The 17,539-nt window shown below is 41.2% G+C and overlaps 1 protein-coding gene across 1 annotated transcript; it reads right to left on the minus strand.

Annotated features, from left to right (window-relative positions):
- Positions 1-5,133: 5,133 nt before the first annotated feature.
- On the minus strand, positions 5,134-11,147 carry LOC102782500 (inositol hexakisphosphate kinase 2-like). Its single transcript, XM_006784645.3, has 5 exons — positions 10,424-11,147; positions 8,612-8,834; positions 7,817-8,001; positions 7,177-7,352; positions 5,134-6,606 (listed from the first exon to the last, which is right to left on the minus strand). Exons 1-5 carry the CDS (start codon positions 10,680-10,682, stop codon positions 5,968-5,970), a joined length of 1,482 nt encoding a protein of 493 aa, XP_006784708.1. The 5' UTR covers positions 10,683-11,147; the 3' UTR covers positions 5,134-5,967.
- Between the last annotated feature and the right edge of the window lie 6,392 nt (positions 11,148-17,539).

Here is a 17,539-nt window from a genome sequence, read left to right on the forward strand (position 1 = left end):
TCAGTGCCTGGCAGACAGCGTCACCGCCAACGTTATGTAATACTCTAATTACATCTTGGCTCGATTTTGCCTGTCCTCTGTTGCGTGTGTGAACCATTTTTCTGGCTCTTTCTGTGACTGGACAGTCCATTTGATTCCATTCAGTGGTTAAAACCCGCTAGACATGGGCTCTGCTAGTGTTAATGCTGCTCTGTGTGTAAGAGCTGGATGAAGTGCAAGAGCTGGGATTAGATGAACTGAATGAAACAGACAGGAATGAGGTTATGACATGATTTTATCATGCTGTGATAAACAGTCACTCCCATTATGTCAGCAATTTTTAGTATTTACTCTGATTATTTCATGTCATTTCCAGACAAAGAACAGTTTTTCTTTTTGTTTGTTTGTTGTCTAGTATTAATCTCAAATTTTACATAGTATATTCCTAAATTTTTGAAGCATTTTCATATATACAGTACACACATACACCATTTTACATTTGCTTGTGTGGAAAAGGAAAGAAATTTACCTCCTGTGAGTCTAGATCTTAGGGAGCATCTTTTGGTAAAATTAAATTACACGATCCCATATTTTGACAATAAAAGTCCCTTTTTAATCATTGCAATAAAAAGGTCTTCATGCCTGAATACTGTCATACAATAAAGTACCACACTAACTTCTAACTATCATTTGTCGTGGGTTAATTCATTTCACAGCACATCTACGTCACATGCATATCTAAAACGCACATCACAGAAAAACTTTCCTTTTGGATTTCTATGTAGCAATAAAAAATCCTGATGTTGCTCTGAGTAAAGGGCAGCTTTCTCCAGCACTGACCTGAAACCAAATTGTGTGACTGTATAAGCAGGTTCTGCATCCACACACAAACAAGCACACACACAGTTGTGTTGTCATATCCTGATGGTGACATCTAATTGACATAATGCTTTCCCTAGCTGTTTACCTTGACCCTAACCATAAACTAATTGTAACTCTGACACTAAAACCACATTTTGAGTCTCGATAATGACTTCAAACTCGTGGGGGCCGGGATTTTGTCCCCATAAGAGCTGTTGGTCCCCACAAGTACAGTAAACTTCCAATTTTTGGTCCCCACAAAGATATGCAAACATGGTGCACACACAGACACACACCTCACTGCTGCCTGAGCTCTTATCAAATTTATGTATATTTTTTAAAGCAGGTCAGGAGATTAATTCTCACAATCATCATATTACACAATGGTTTTTTTTTCCTGTATAATCCCAATGTGTGAGAAATGATAGAAAGGTAACGACTCCATTCAGTTGTCCTGCCTTGCTTTCATCTCCCTCTTATAACATGATTGACCCGTTTATGTAACTGCCTGTGCAGGGCTCGCCACTGTCGAGTAAGCTTAATTTAACACCTGTCAAAATAGGCCTGGCCCTGCTTCTGACTGATGCATCTCCAAGTTTCTGTCTATATCTGAGCATGAATATGGCAAAATTTCACAGTTTGCCTACTCACAGCTAAATATTTTTGCTTTTATGTCCTCATTCAGCTGCTCATTTTGTGCTACTTTACTGAGTGTAAATGAACTGCACGCGTTAAATTCAATTCCAGCCGTATAATCTGAATCTATGTGTGGTATCTTTTGGTCTGATGAGGCTAGATGTTTGCAAAACAAACCTTACAAACAGGATATGAAGCTAAATCTGCTCAAGTAAAGTGCTCAAGTAAAGGTCAATCTGCTGAAATAAATAGCACAAAAACATGTAATGGTATTAACAATATAACATCAATAAACTGGTTTTGACACGATAGATCAGTGCAGTGTCCTATAGGAGAAATAAATAGCACAGTGTACTTTCGCCTCAGGCTGAGGCAGCAGCTCTAAGTTCTGTGGAAAACAATGGAGCAATTCTCAGATGGCACAGTGAGACATATGATGCAGCAGATCACATGTTAGTCACTGGGCAGTTAGTCTTCATGCACCTAACATTTTTCATTATTGATTATAATCTTGAATTGACGAGTCCTTAAGTCTATTTTATATTTCAAACCATAAGCTGTAATGCGCTTGCATGTGGGTGAGTTTATGTAGGGTTTAGCAGAGGGACTGATCTTAAATTTTGTAGAACCTATCAGGATTTCACGCTGTTCTCAGGTGGAGGAAATTCAAAATAGATTTAATGGACGTTTACCAACAACTGAAACTGCAAACACTTGAAATTAAAAGCAAAAAGCTGTGTTATTTTTCCCCTCTCATGTTTGCATGTTGAGGCATATCTCTGTTTGAGCACGAGTCAAGGATGAGTCCTATAAACATAAAACAAGAGCCAAGAATAAAGTGGAGCAGGCCTAATCTGAGCTTTCCTCCATAAGAACTGAAGACTCGTGGAAGGGTTAGTTGTATAATTATAGTTATTAGATAACTGAAACACTGAGGTGCCGAGATAAGGAAACGAGCTGACAGAAATGAAAAAACAAGAATGGCCTCAAACTTTAGTATGAATTTCAAAGCAGTCTTTGCAGCAGGTCTTGCCTTGAATGTGCAAGAACAAGCGAGAGCGAACGGTGTGCAAGGAAAGGCTCGGCGCTCGTAAGATGTTAGAGCAGATTTAATGAATGAAGCCTACGGGGACAGAACGTGTATTCATATAGCGATGAGGAGGGGGATTGTTACTCTGGCGTCCCAAAAAGCTTTGACACTATTTCATTCCCGGCAAAGGCTGCTGTTGCCATGGTGATTTTAACCAATGTTATGCAAGTGCTCCACTTGCAGCAGCAACCTTCACAAAGCAATGGGGCACAATGATGCACATGCACACAAACACACACACACACACACACGTCTCATAAATAAATAAGCAAGAATTGTAGCGTAGCGCAACAGTGAATCTGTGTAATATACGTGCTCACACGCATGCTCACAACACAGTGACAGAATGAGATCTCATTAATGGTTGAAAGCAGCCCACTGACCCTGAGGCTGTTATGTAACACTGGTTACCCCCCACCCCACCCCACTCTTCGCAGCACAGTGGAGACGGAGAGCTTATCTTCTCCATCCTCTCATCTATCAGTCTCCCCATCCCTTTGCATGCACACAACTCCGAAACATCACAAAACTGACAGCAGCTCCGCAGCGGATCCCTGGCACTCCATTTAACATGGCAAACACTGGGGTCTGATGGACTCTTGCTAATACAAATACAGTAAGTGCTCATAAATCTTTCCCCTCTTACCAAGACTTTAAAGCAAGGGTGTCAAGCATAAGGCCCAGGGGCCAGAACTGGTCCGCCAAAGACTCCAATCCAGCTCACTGGATGGCTTTGGAAAATGTGAAGGGCGGCTTACGTTTTGGGCTTTTAACTGTATCTGCAAAAAATTTTACAACTTTTCCTACTAATGAAGACCTGTCCCATGGCTATTCATACTACACCACAGTTATTAAGTAACAGATAAACAATTAACAACTGCATTAATAATAATTCCATCATCTACCATAGAAATTTCAGGTTTTTGTTTGTTCGTTTTGGGTTTTTTTTTTTTTTTTTACAATGAGTCCACATTTTGAAAACACATTTTCTATGAATTAACAAAACCTTTGTTTTACAATTACAAGACACTCTCAGGAATGAGCTACCACGACTGTCTGCTCAAACTGTAAGGGTTTGAATTTATATTGTAGTCTCAAAGTGATACCGCAGTTACAATCAGCAAGGTTCTAGACTGTGATTGCCAACCCAGTGGACACGCGTTTTCCCTAAATTTCACTCTGCTAATTTTGTGCTTTTGTGATGTATTGAAGTTTATTCCATTTGTTTAATAAATTTTTTGTGCGTCCTCCCCTTTTGCCATTGCCAAGCAACGCTGTAACACAGTATTAAGAGCAATAGGTCAACCAGTGGGATCAGTGCTGTAAGCAGATTATCACACTATGCTACAGAATTCCAATAACACACGAATATAAAATATTTTACATGAGTTATTCTCAATATTTAGCCAAACAAAGACTAAAATGTGCATTAATATGATCACACACGCACATACAGAGGCTAACAAAATCTTCAAAAAGATTATTATTAGCCATTTTGTATTTCCCCATTTAAATACAATGACTAGTTTAGGGAAGTATGTCTATGTCAAACCTTATGAGACAAACCACTCACATTCAAAATCGCGCCAGCATGTAACAGATGGTGATTCGCGGGCAGTAACTCAGCACACACTGTGCTTTATTTTTATGCTACTATAAACAACACCATATCTGAAAATGTCTTATAATACTTAGGTTCTCATTTTACAGGAGAACAGCGTGTGCGGTCGTGGATGATTACAGCGTGCGTTAACTGAAATATCAAAATGTTTCTTTAGAAATAAAAGACTTCGGTTACATAATCGTGCCTTATACTTCTGACTGATTTCATATCGGGTGCCAGATGGATGTCTGTGCTAGCAGGACAGCACATTCCACAGACAGGACAGCGGAGCAGTAATGGCCCATGCACTCTGTTGACACAAGCTTGTCTGCGCAACGGCTCCTCTCCACTCACACTGCTGATGCTGTCCTCACATCACACGATGTGACTCCAAGAGCAGATGACTCTGCCACAGACCAGCTGTAGATGACCGGGACTGGCTGAGGCAGGACATGATGCCGTCATCCTCTTGCCCCGCAACAGAAACTCTTCTAGACCGAAGAGTAAGGCTGTAAATATGTTTCGGGGCAAGGAGGAGGTGAGGGTGGTGGTGTATTGGTTGCACAATATTACGAGAAGTATCCACAGTAGCATGGGCATGTGCCTTAGTAATTCTTCACAGCAGGTGGTGGTGTTGGGGGAAAAGCCCCGGCACCTGCTTGCACTGAAATGTCTGCAGCCCTCTCATACTTTCAGTGTTGATGGTAGATATATTAATCAGTCGGTCATCACGGGCTTGTACTGAGCGGCACGCCAAAAAGAGGTCACCTGCCTCCATACATTCACGCACAGAGGCAATGAGCACTCGTTTGCATAAGATTTGACTGCCAACATTTCCCTTTGGTTTGAGCAGGAAATGTGGTTTCTCTGTAAACGTCTGAAAAACAAACACCCCCCCCCAAAAAAAAAACAAAAAAAAAGGAAAAAAAATAACCAACGTCGAATATTAAAGAGGACACTGATGTTACCACAAACCAAGGTTTTTAATTTTTCTGTGAACAAACTGTGGACAGCACAGATATACAAGATAGAGGTATCCAAACATGTCAAATAACAATATTTATTAATATCATTATTGTAACATTAATAACATGGAATGTACTACCTTCCATTCACATTTTTTGAACTTTTAGATTATTTTATGAAAGATGTCATATAAATAAATAGCTCTATCTCACCTCTTTCTGACACCTATATGAATATAGTCTCTTTGAATATAGATGAACAGGGGGAGAAGGATGGCAGAATGACCAGGTAAAAGAGGAGAATGGAGGGCGTGCGCTCACCGCCTCTCTTCCCGTGGACTCTCTTCTCATACTACTCCTGCTCTCTATGATAGCCCTCTGTCTAAACACGCACTCAGCAGAAGTGCATGTTTGCGTGTGCAAAATGACAACACTTTTCTTTGGAAATCAGACGCAAGGAAACACTTCTACTGTCTCAAACTGCCTTTACTTTTTGCTGCCTACCCTTTTTTCTAATGGTTACTTAATGGGTTAAAACAGAACGGTGACAACGGGTAAATCACTGCATCATTCACACAGATGGCTTTTATGTTACTTGCAGGTCTGTTTCACATCCTGAGGATGGACGTACTCAACGGCCACATCGAGAAGCACCAGTGGCAGAAACAGGAAGGGGGTCCGATCAAAGACCAGCTACAATGAAGTCCAACTTTGACAATAAGAGAAGAAATTTCTCTCCCTTTAATGCAGTCTGCTCTTCCTCCATTCGTTCAAGGCTCAGACAGTGTGTTATTGTGCCTCTGTGTTTGAACGGATGAATGTTATGTCAGTATTCAGTCTGTACTTTGGTTCTCCAGCTCAGAAATGATGGTGATCAGGTTCTGGAGACCAAAGATGTAGCCGCTGTCCTGGCCCTCGTGGACCACGCTGTCTTCCCGGTAATGTCTGCAGGTGGTGTGGGCAAAGTCTATCATTCTCACATCCACCACGGAGCTGTGAGTGTCTGAGCGGGACAGGTGAGCCTGGCTGATACCTGAGCTCCCGCTGCTGCTGCTACTATCACTAGATGTGGAGGGACTGTGTGGAAAACCAAGCGCACCTGCAACTTCACCCACCTCCTCCTCCTCTTCCTCTTCGTCCATTTCTGGCTCGGCTTCCACCTCCTCGTCCTCATCATCATCTTCTTCCTCTTCAGAGAGCCCGTCCTCAGTGTGTCGGCGTGTGTGTTTTCTGTGTGGAGCTCCATCATAGATGATGAGCAGAGAGCTGGAGTAAAAGCGGTAGGATTCGCAGGCCTCCAGTGCAGCCTGCATTTCTCTGAGCCTGCTGAGCACCGGGGAAAGCAGTTCGTGTCGCAGACGCCGACCGCTGTGGAAGAATTGGAACAGAGCCTCCTTGAAGCCCGCAAGGGTCAGTTTGCGGCCATGGTACTTGTTCATAAACATCAGCTGATCTGTGTCACTCTGGTACACCTATAGTGATGAGAAAACATGGAGAGGTTGAAAAAGCTGGAAAAGAGTTCACAGACTCTCAAACATCCGCATTACAATGGCTATAGAGTGGATCTGCAGTCAATCTTTCCACCTCAGCTAGATATTTTGTGCCTTATTCAAAGTTTTCAAACAGACAGACTTGTGTTCTCGTATAATTAAAAGGCCAGCGTGTAGATGGCTATAAAACAAGTTAATCAGATTACAATAGGAACTGTTGCAGATTTTGTAGCATTGTAGGGTAAAAGCATTAACTTTTAACAGTCGCAGTCTTGGGCACTAAAGCTGGATTACCCACATAAACCACCAAGACATTGTTTCAAATTGTGTTTTCAGACAATTGACAAACAGCTGTAATGTTTTAAATGGGTGAGCCTTCTGTCTGTTTCCGGTTTTTACGCTAAGCTACAAATCAGCTTATACAGCATTCAATAGACAGACAATACTCTCATTTCATGCTGTATATTTCCCCAAATATCATCTTCTATCTCTTTTCTATTTCTTTAAGAGTAAGAAACGAGTACAGATAATAGCTTTTGCCTGAAAGCTCACCTGCATGCCACACAGACGGACTCCTATTAAGGCCGATGTGCTCTGCTGGCACTTGCGTATCTGCATGGCCTTCTTCTCCTCTGAAGCGTCGTCTCCATGCTGCCGCGTGCCCATCTTTAGGTCCAACACGCACGGCACGGTGTGCCGCCAGGTCAGGTTTTCAAGCAGAATGAATTCTGAGAAAATGAGTCAAGGAAGACAAGACAGACAAAACGCTACCTTCTTCTGGACTAACCAGTTTTAAGTTAAACCTGCTGGACGAGGCTGAATGAGGAAACAACATAACTGAGCGTTTCCTCGAAAGATTCAGCTCGTTAACATTTGTCCATGCAATATGTAAAATCAAATCAGAGCAACATCAGGTAACCGATAAGAGTGCTTTTGAAATGCAATGCCATAGAACAGAGAACAGAATAGCTCAACAATAACGGGCAGCAGGTACTGAATCCACTGATAACCGTAATCTGGTGGCTTACTTGGCCAGGACTCATGCCATGTACACTGGCCTGGAACCTACAATGCATTTCATTACAATCTCCTCCCCCCCCAAAAAAAATAGAATTAAATAAATTTACGTAGCTTTTCTCTGCAGTCACATATGAGCCAGTTTGAAAAGAAAACTCAGTCAGAGAAAGGATACTGTACTGGTTGCGGTGTTTAGCATTCTCCTTCATCCTCTGCAGGTGCTGCTGGTGACACTTGAGGCTCCAAGGGTTGTGTTTGAGCTGTGGGACAGCGTTGCTGTGGCTGTGCTCCAGTCGGTAGTAGCGCACCTCGGCCTGCTTCAGCCACTCAAACTCCATGTCCTCCTGCAGCTTTTGAACACTGAATGAAAGACAGGGAAAGAAAGCAACCACTGTAGTTACACATGGCTAAAGAGCAGGAAATGGGGAGTAAAGTATGGAGAAAGAAAAAAATTCCTGGAGAGAGGTACAAAGTGGAATCTTTCGCTCACCACCATCCATGCATTCAAACATCAGTTTTCCTTGTTTAACCACAATAATCCCTCTAGTTGTTTCTCTAATCCCCAGCACAGGGCTAAGTCAAAGTTTTGCTTTGGTATAAAGGCATTAGAATGAATCTATTGCAATTATGCAACAATGACTCTTTGACCCTCTCCCCAAGGATCAGCCTCCAGCTGTATTTAAAGACAGTTAGGCTTAAGATTGTATGTATCAGTCAGTGTGTGCATCATAAGTCGTGGTATGCCTCTACAGCTACATTCACGGAAAATTTAAAGTTGGTTATGATGTAATACGGGTGCATAACGGCTCCTAAACCAGCTTTAATTTCTTTTACATGAGCAGTGAGATCAGCGTGAAAATGACTCACTTTGTTCCCACCTGCTGATGCATCAAACACGTCTTATCTTATCATGACTAACAGGTTCCTGAGTCAACTACTCTCTGTGATAGGGTATTTCCTTCCGCCTCACCTTTTCTCCTTGTCTTTACGAGAGTTGCGGCTTCGGCCGTCTTTGCTGTCCGCTAGCAGCGAGGAGGCCATCATTTTCCCCCACGTCATCATCTTACTCTTGGGGTCACAGTCCACCGAGTGCTCATTGTTCACCAGATCTGTGGCTGGGTCACTATCAAGGGGGTAGGCGATTAGGCAAAGATTCCCCTCCTCGTCCTCCTCGAAGCTCACGGACACCACACCTGAGACGGAGACAGAAAGGTACGTTTTAGACACAGACTCACTGAACAGTGAAGGGAATTTGTTTCACAGGAATCTATCAAAGAGGATGACAAACTTAAAGGAAATCTCTTCACTGCTTTAAGCAGCACGACTTGGATAAGAAATGTATGTTGAAATGATACAAAACTATGACTGAAGTGGATGGTTGACGCACACTGAGCTCTAACACATTCAAATAACAGGCCAAACACAAAAGACACCAGGATATAAGAACTTAGGTCAGAATTCAGTTTATTGATTACCACCAATTATCTAAAGCAAACTAATCAATAGTATACATACACTGTAAACATGTAGGAACCAGAAAGCCACATACAGGAGAAAGCATCAGAAAATATACGATTCTAACAAAAATAACAGGAGCTTCAGTGAGTCGGAAAAGTTTGGAAGATTCAAGTTCGGTAACTTCAACAGAAAATATATATTTCCATAATTTTCCCATTTGATTTGTCCAAAACAGCTGCACCCGTTGCAAGCAAGTATGCCTCATTGTGAAGACAAATACAAATGGGGGAAACTGTTGACATGGGAAACAGTGCACAGGTGTCACAAAACAGTCAATTTACAGAGTGAATTTAACTTCATCACTTCTGGGGTTTGTTGGAACTATTATATGGGACAGCAAACTGAAGGCAGCACAGTGCTTTTTAGGAAGACCAGAGACATGTGTTTGCTCTATATCACCTTACAATTCTCTGCTGGTGACACAAAAGAACCGGCTCTGCTGCTCTTTGAGGGAGGGTCTTAGATAGCATTTAAAGAGGATCTGCTGTAGTGTAACGTGAAGGGAAATAAGGACACAGTAGCAAAGGGCTTTGCTGTAAAGAACGGGCCTTTCTGCTGTTACTCATAGTTTAATCCCTTTAATCCATCACACTCTCCGAATGAAAGAATGAGATGAATGCAGGAACAATGTTGGCTATGTAAATAAGAGATGGTATGTCTAACCGGTCCAACAGTTTCTGCTTGCTATCGTCACTCACTATGCCTCATATTTGACAAACTTTAAAACAAAAAGAAAAAAAACGTGGGAGTGACTCAAACGTCAGTGAAATAATACAAAGCCATTCAGTGGTTTTGTGAGTCACCACCTACGTTGACCTTTGCAGGTGACCTCTTCCAGCAACTGCCTGAATTTCTGGATCCAAAGGAGGAAGAATCTCACATAGTTCCCTTTTCATCTCATTGGTGTGTTGCCCGGTAAAAAGAAAAAAGTAAAACAACACAAAAACAGCGGCTCGCAATTGCTCACCTGACTTACCTTCAGTTCATCACTCAGCTAGCCAAGCAGCACAATTGAAAGGCCCGTTTGTCCCAATTACAGCCTCAGCTACAGCACCCTCCTGTGGCACAATGCGGCATAAAGCTGGCAAGCGCCTACTTATGCAGACATGGGCATCTCTAGTTCCTAATAATCTAAAATTGCACACTTGACACATGCCAGCAGGCTCTGCACACATCTATACCTATCTGATGTATGTATGCACAAAAAAGAAGTATGCACGTAAAGAAAGAGACATGCATGAAAAAACACAGTAGCTGTCATTACCTCTGTACTGGGGGGTAAACCTCCTCATTGCTGCAGGCAGACTTTTGTAGAACTGATGCTCGCGGGGAATGAGAGGCTTGCAGATGGTCTGCTCTCCAAAGCGTAGGACGCAGGAATGTCCCCCGACCTGGTGCACGAAGGGCTCAAGCATCACTCCTTTCTCCATGTAGCACTGCTGGTGCTGCAGCTTGTTCTGTTGCTTTTGTTTTTGCTCCGCATCCATGACCTCCTGGGCCTGAGCCTCCACAGCCGGACTCATCCTCCTCTGGCCCTGACCACACTGCCGCGGGCATTAGACTCCTGACGCACGCACCAACAATATGGTGGGGGCCCTTTCCGGCAGGGACTCGCACACACTCACGGGCTACAGATCCCCAGAGGACTAGTCCTAGCACGCTGCATTAAAGATCGCAGTTTGTTGTTATGAGTTATTCCCGCGGTGCTTTCCGAAGCTTTTGCTGTGATGGTGATCTGCTGTGCCGATACAATCACTGATACTGCTGCTCGAAAACAAAGGACAGGAAGGAGGAAGAGAAACAGAAAACACGACTCAGGTTTACTGAACATTCAATTCCTTTCGGCTCCTTGCCTTACAGTCCTTGTAGCCGGGTAGAAAAAAAAAACAAGGCCGTCTTATGTCCTTTATATATTAAGGTTTGGAGTTGTCCTGCTGCGGCAGATAAGGCGACCAGACACAGCTCCTGCCTGTGCCTTCTCCGCAGACTCGACGCCTTATGACAGATGAGAGCTGGCTCACTACTGGTAAAGCTCTCAGGAGCCTGACACTCGGCCCGCCCTATCACAGGCAGCCCACCAATCACGTGCATCTAAAGCAGGTTGTTGGGTGGCAGCCCAGAGAAGCAAGCAAACAAAGACAGGGGTGGGAGGGGGCAGTCTGGGTGAAGGGAGAGAGGAAGAGGAGAATAAAAACAAGGAGGGAGGGCAGAGCTGAACTCTGCTGTTTCTCTGCGCGACAGCGGGGGTTTTAGCAAACTGGCAGAATAAGCACCAGCATTTCCTTAAAAGACGTACGGTGTGGGGGAGAGAAGCACGGAACTAGGACAGGAGTTAAACACACAAACTGGCATCCAATGCAAAACGGCAGTCAAATATAAGTAAAAAAGTCAAACTAGACTCCTGGATGAACAAGTAGCTTTGCTCTTCCAGGAAAACATGCAAAAAGGAAGACGCCTCGAATTTAATGTCACTCTTAGGAGATTTTTTACATACTTGTAATTGTTCCTCATACAATTTACTGCATAGCACAAATTTAGGTTTTCTGTAATTACTGCTAATAAAATAGTTAACTTTAATTTCTTTTAAAATATTGCAATTTAACAAACCACCTTTCACATTTTAGTAATAACAGCGTAGCAAACAGCATGATTAAAAATGGGGGACCCCTACTTTCAGTTTACAATCTATAGTAAAGCGTTGTTGATAGTAAAGCCGGTTCCATTCGCATAATCTTCTACTGTTTTTAGTGATTTCTTCAGTCGCTGTTGGCGGTGTTGTTATGAAGTAAAGGCGTTGGTAGGAGTGACGTGTAAGGTTTCTAAGAGCTTGTGCTCTGACTTGAGCGGAAACTATAATCCTCATCTTGCATTCTCCCAGACCTCCTTGACATAGATTATCGTAGCAGGCAAAACAACATCTGATTAAACCAGTCGTTCACTGCTAACTGCAGTGAGGCTAACTTTAAACTGCTGACGAGGAAGTGCACAGTGTACTATTCCCAAAACATATAAATGCACGTTTGCTGCCTCCAACATATCATAACATGTTTTGTGTGCAGATATCAGTGTGTGCTTTAAGTTAGAGATGGTGACTGGCTGGGGTTGTAGGAACAGAGTCAGCACTAATCTCTCTAATCCTGTCTCCTGGAACAAAAGGGGAAATGGGCCATGGTAAACAAGCAGGGAATATTCCCAGTTAAATAAACACGTATGTTCAGTGCAATTACCTTTTTTTGTGGACAAAAGATAGGGTGGGGCAGCCACCGACTTTTGCACATCTTCCTTTTATCTGTGAGCAGTGAGGCTGCTAAACTAAAACACAAATGAATGTCAATGGCGTGTTTCTTTGTAATTTTAGAGAAAGGTTGCTATCTTAAATCCAGATTTGATTGTAAAATCGTACAATGCTATATGTCAACTGAAGCCTAAAGCAACATTTGAGCAGTGGCACTGAGATCTTTGATTAAACAACAATTTTATGATCCTGTACTGGTCTTGCTGTTCAAATACGAAACAACATCAGTGCCAAGACTTGCATTGTCCACTATATTTAACATGAAACAGGAGATGAAAACGACAGTTGACAATGCCATAAAACCATGAAACAGCGTGCTGGCATTCGTTTACATTTAAAGCTACAGGACGCATGCTGTTTGAAGCTATAAGAGTTCAGGCATGCTTTTTATTTCCAACAGCTCAAATGAGCACAAACAGAAACAAACATGATCTACTTCACACAACAACAAATTACTTTTTAAGTTACACAGAGGAATTTAAAATGTATGATAGGATACACTAGGACAAATCTAAAAAGACAAACATGAGAGACAAGTGTCTGTGAAGGTTCTCAGTCATCCAGGTCATCGTAGTCAACATGAGAGACAAGTGTAAGGGACTGCTATGACCTTGAAAGTAATGAGCCATGCACAGCATGGGGTTAACAGGGGCTTTCACGGTGATGCCAGTGCACGTGTCAGTCACAAACAGAGAAATTGAGATATGAGATATGCAGGTGACGCAAAGTCCCAAATCCAACCCCTCACCTGTACGGGCAATTCAACAACTGCACAGTCAAAATAACGTCTCTTGATGAGGTGATAAGGTCTTGCGCTGCTGAAAAAAGAGGCCAGATTTTAATCTGTGTACCACAGAACATGAAGAAAACAGCTTTGCAAATCAAAAACGTGAATCTTAATCCCCAGTAAACTCAAAACACAGAGTCAGGGGCCTTTATGGAATGGAAAGAAGAACAAAGTGAATATCAGCAGTCGATCATCAGGCACACAGACCATCAAACTTCACTCAAAGCTATTTGTGAAGCTCAAGTTCAAACTCTTTATATGTACTATTGGAGCTGTTGCCATGGAAATTACACAAATACTGAGCCTACACCATGTCCGCTACACTCACCTTGTGTATTTTATACTAATTGACTCGCTTACATTTATATAGATATTTATTTGCAAAAATAGGAATTTATATTTGGACAACATTTGCTTTTCTCTTCATTCCAAAAACACATCTTCTCAAATATAAATATGCCTTTGCCCGACTGAACACATATTAAGCAAATGCTTAGGCAAGAAGATCTTGCAAAAAGTACTCAAGAAAGACCAAACGAACCTTTTCTTCTTTTTGTGCTGGAAAAGTAACCGTCTATGTTTACACCTTTACCTTAAATCCCTTTCAACTTCACCTTCTGTGTCATTTTCAAAGTCATACAGACACCTGTCTAAGCATCCTTAACTATGATTAACAAGTACAGAACGATCAAAGGGCTCACTTAGCAATCTTAATTGGTGAGCTTTTATCTATCAACAAAATACGGCGGCCCAGAAGATACAGTGAGCGCTGGTATGTCACTGAGGACATTGGGTGATTGATGGGTCGATTCAAGGCTGCAGTAGATTTACAAGGCTTTATATAACGTGACTGTTCTAAAATTATGATTAGAAGACATGTTTGGATAGTTTCACTATTTAAAAATGTGATAGGCTATGGAGTGCCAACTGTCAACTGAATGAGCAGTTTGTGAGTTCTTTAAATACCTTTTTGTTCACACCTTGTATTTCTCATTGCAGGCTTTAGGTCAAGTATGGAGGCGTAAGTGAGCAGGAGAGTATGTAGAGAAAATCTGGATTTACAAGTTATTTGACTTTGTGTACTTCTGTGACTGTCATAGACAGTTTCGTTCTTATGTGTTTTATGTGAGATTTCCAACTTAATAACAATTAAAGACACATATAATCTTCTTTTTTTTCCAATTTCAACATAATTTATGCTGAATTTACCATTAAAAATTATTGGTTGATTCTCAAATGTTATGAATTTTATTTAAATTCAATGAAAACATATTCTTTGCAAATAATTTATTTAAATTATTTTTTTTTTTACCGCATTTTGATTTTTCTTGTTTTCCTTTCCAATACTATAATTAGCAAACAAAATCCATTTTAAATTTATAAATACCCACATAAATAATTTATATACAACATAAAAAGTAAAGGACCAAGTACAGAACCATGTGGAACACCACATGTGACACTTACTAGTTGTGACCTTGTATTATTTACATAGACATATTAATACTGATCTTCTAAACAACTGCTTAACAAACTATCTGCTGTCCCTTATTCCATACATTTCTAACCTTTTCAATAATAATCTGTGGTCAGGGATGTCAAATGCCTTGTGTAAGTCCAGAAATGCCGCAACTGCATGTAAGACTCAATTTGTTCCGAAACTAGTCTGGACTAGATGTCTCTATTAAGATGAAAATTATAGAGAAGGATCTTGAATGAGCTCAGGTGGGATGGGTGGCTAAGATCTTTTTCCTTGTGGTCATACAGACGAAAAATATAGAGGCATCAGTGGAGAACATGAAGTACAAAGTAACAAGAAGCATGGTTTTACTTAGAGAGAACACCCCCTAAAAATCTTAAAAACTTTTTTATACAACCAAGGACATTTTATCATTAAATATTGTTTATACACAGTATTTTTTTTTCAGGTTCTACATTACAAGTCTGATGTGTCGACCTTATGTCCTGCAAGTGCTTAACAAGATTTAGGATGAGACATAGTGCATAATCTTAATCAGGTGGCACGCGTCTGAATTTTTACTGGATCAATTTACACAATGAACGCATGCAAGGTACAATGACTCACATTCAGGTGTGCAGAACCCAGGCGTCATGCATGCTGACAGAAACAAACACAGAAATGCATACATGGATAAGGCAATCGAAACAAACAATCAAAACATCTCACTACACAAGCTTGTACATGTTCTGATATACCTGATCTGGCACATGGCATGGCCACAGTGGAAAAAGGATAATCTTACCTGTGTGGAGATTTACAGGGTCAATTTTCAGACTGATCACCTTGCTTTGAGCCCGATAAACCTGGTAATCAAATCCTCATGGGTCACCAAACACCTAATCCAGCACTAAAAATACCACAGGCTGTTGGCAATTCAGGACAGAAAGTAGCTATTTATATAACGAAGTCTGCACCATGCCAAAAGCAACAGACAATTATACACAGGAATCACACTGAGAGGAAACAATTCAGTGGCTGCCACTATGGCCAGTGAGGGCATACATAGAAGACTTATCGTTGTACCTACTGGTCAAATTTCAACCATGGCTGTACAGTCTATTTTTGGTCTTGTCCTTTTTGTCATGCATGCAAATAAACCTGAAGCTGTCAAAATGATTACACATAAAGGAAGAAACTCTCAGCCTCTCTGAGCAGGATTCTGCCAGAGGCAGCTGTCTGCCATAACTGGTTGGTAGACGAGCAGAAGCAACAATAAACACAAATAATTAACAGAGCAAAACACAAACTACACAACACAGAAGACAGACTTCAATAACGTGCAATAGCAGCATGTAAAGACATGGGAATGGAGAAATGCTCAGCACCTTATGGGAAGCATTCAGCAGTCTAAAGGCTTTTACACGCCAGGCGCATAAACATGTGTGAATGTTTTGTGTGCTAAAAATATTTTTCAGATTCTTCCACTCTTAATGCAGCTGTTCAAATCAACCGTGTAATTTTGCTGGACGAATCAGACACGCAGCTAGACGTTGCTCTGGATCAGTCGTCTCTCTGAAATCATTTCTCTGCCTCCTCAGATGTCCTAACCCTGCCAACAAAAGCTCAAACTTCCCCATTGAAATGCTAAAATATGTACAAAAGTGGTCATGATACAGCTTTAACTCCTAGATCAAACCATGAAATTCTCCCTGCTGCTGCCTTCTCTTGAAAATTGAACCCAGAATATTAGGTTCTTCCTTTTCTTGTTTAGAAACATCAGGACATATCTATTTTTTTCCACAGTGCATATTTTGAGGACAAATTTTTCACAAAAACACAAGCCTTTGGTGTGGATTTACAAGTTTGCATCCAAAAAACTGGGAATTTCTTGTCATCTTTTTTTGTAACGTGCTCTGTAATGGCCTTTAGGCCTCTGGCTCCGTCTTTCCTTTTGTAATTATTAAGGCGCTAATAAAATAAAGCTAATACGGGAAAATTGCAGGAGTTCTCTTTCTATTCCTGTTAGTGCTCATTTCTTTTTTGTGTATATGGATATCAATAAAAGAAGATTTTTAAACTTTTACAGCTAAGGGATAAGCACGGTTCTTTCTATCTGTTTAACAAGTGTGTACATAAATGCATGAGCAATGAGGGCATCGCACTCATACACACACACAGGCTGGACCGGTTTCTCTGACCAAACCATGTTGAGTGTAAAGATGAGGCATCAATATTTCCATTACCAAATTAAATGGCTTATAAATAATTTTTAAACAATTACATAGTATGTTACCAGATGTTTTGACTTGTAAAAAACTAAGAAATTCAAAAGGACAATTTTTGTAGAACTAATTTATTTTCTTTTATTTTTTTATGTGTATTTGGTTCAGGGCAAGAAGATGTGCAATAAATATGATTTGCTGGAGCATGAAAATAACAAAGAACTCTGGAGGGCAAAAAGTAGGGCAGCTAGAACTTGTTCTAGAAGACACCAATCCTTTGCAAGTGGCAAATGATCCAGCATTAATTAGCTAATTATTTAGTCTCAGTATAGTGCCAAGAGGATGTCATGCCATCCTAAATCAAGTCTTTAAAGTCTGTCTAACGAGATAGATGCAAAACTCTTTTCTGACTTGTCTTTGGTCATCTAATTAATTAAAAGAGGATAGAGGACTGACAATGCTTCTTAGTATAATACAGTCTTCCCAGTAACTGTTAATCCAGGAGTACTGCCAAAGTTTGTGACTGGATGGCGAGTCACTGACTTAGGGGAGTACTTGTGAAGCCGTAAAGCTCAGCAATGTACAGGAAATGAGGACGTAGACGTCACATACTT

The sequence above is a fragment of the Neolamprologus brichardi genome, chromosome 5 (genome assembly GCF_056152115.1).
Source record: "Neolamprologus brichardi isolate AB-2024 chromosome 5, ASM5615211v1, whole genome shotgun sequence".
NCBI lineage: Eukaryota > Metazoa > Chordata > Actinopteri > Cichliformes > Cichlidae > Neolamprologus > Neolamprologus brichardi.

What these genes read in the sequence shown, in the direction of transcription:
- LOC102782500 (XM_006784645.3), bottom strand. Translation starts at nt 10,682, where the DNA reads ATGAGTCCGGCTGTGGAGGCTCAGGCCCAGGAGGTCATGGATGCGGAG. An exon ending in GTTTACCCCCCAGTACAGAG is followed by an intron (nt 8,835 to 10,423) that starts GTAATGACAGCT and finishes TCTCCGTCTCAG; the next exon opens with GTGTGGTGTCCGTGAGCTTC. An exon ending in TAAACACCGCAACCAGTACA is followed by an intron (nt 7,353 to 7,816) that starts GTATCCTTTCTC and finishes TCATTTTCTCAG; the next exon opens with AATTCATTCTGCTTGAAAAC.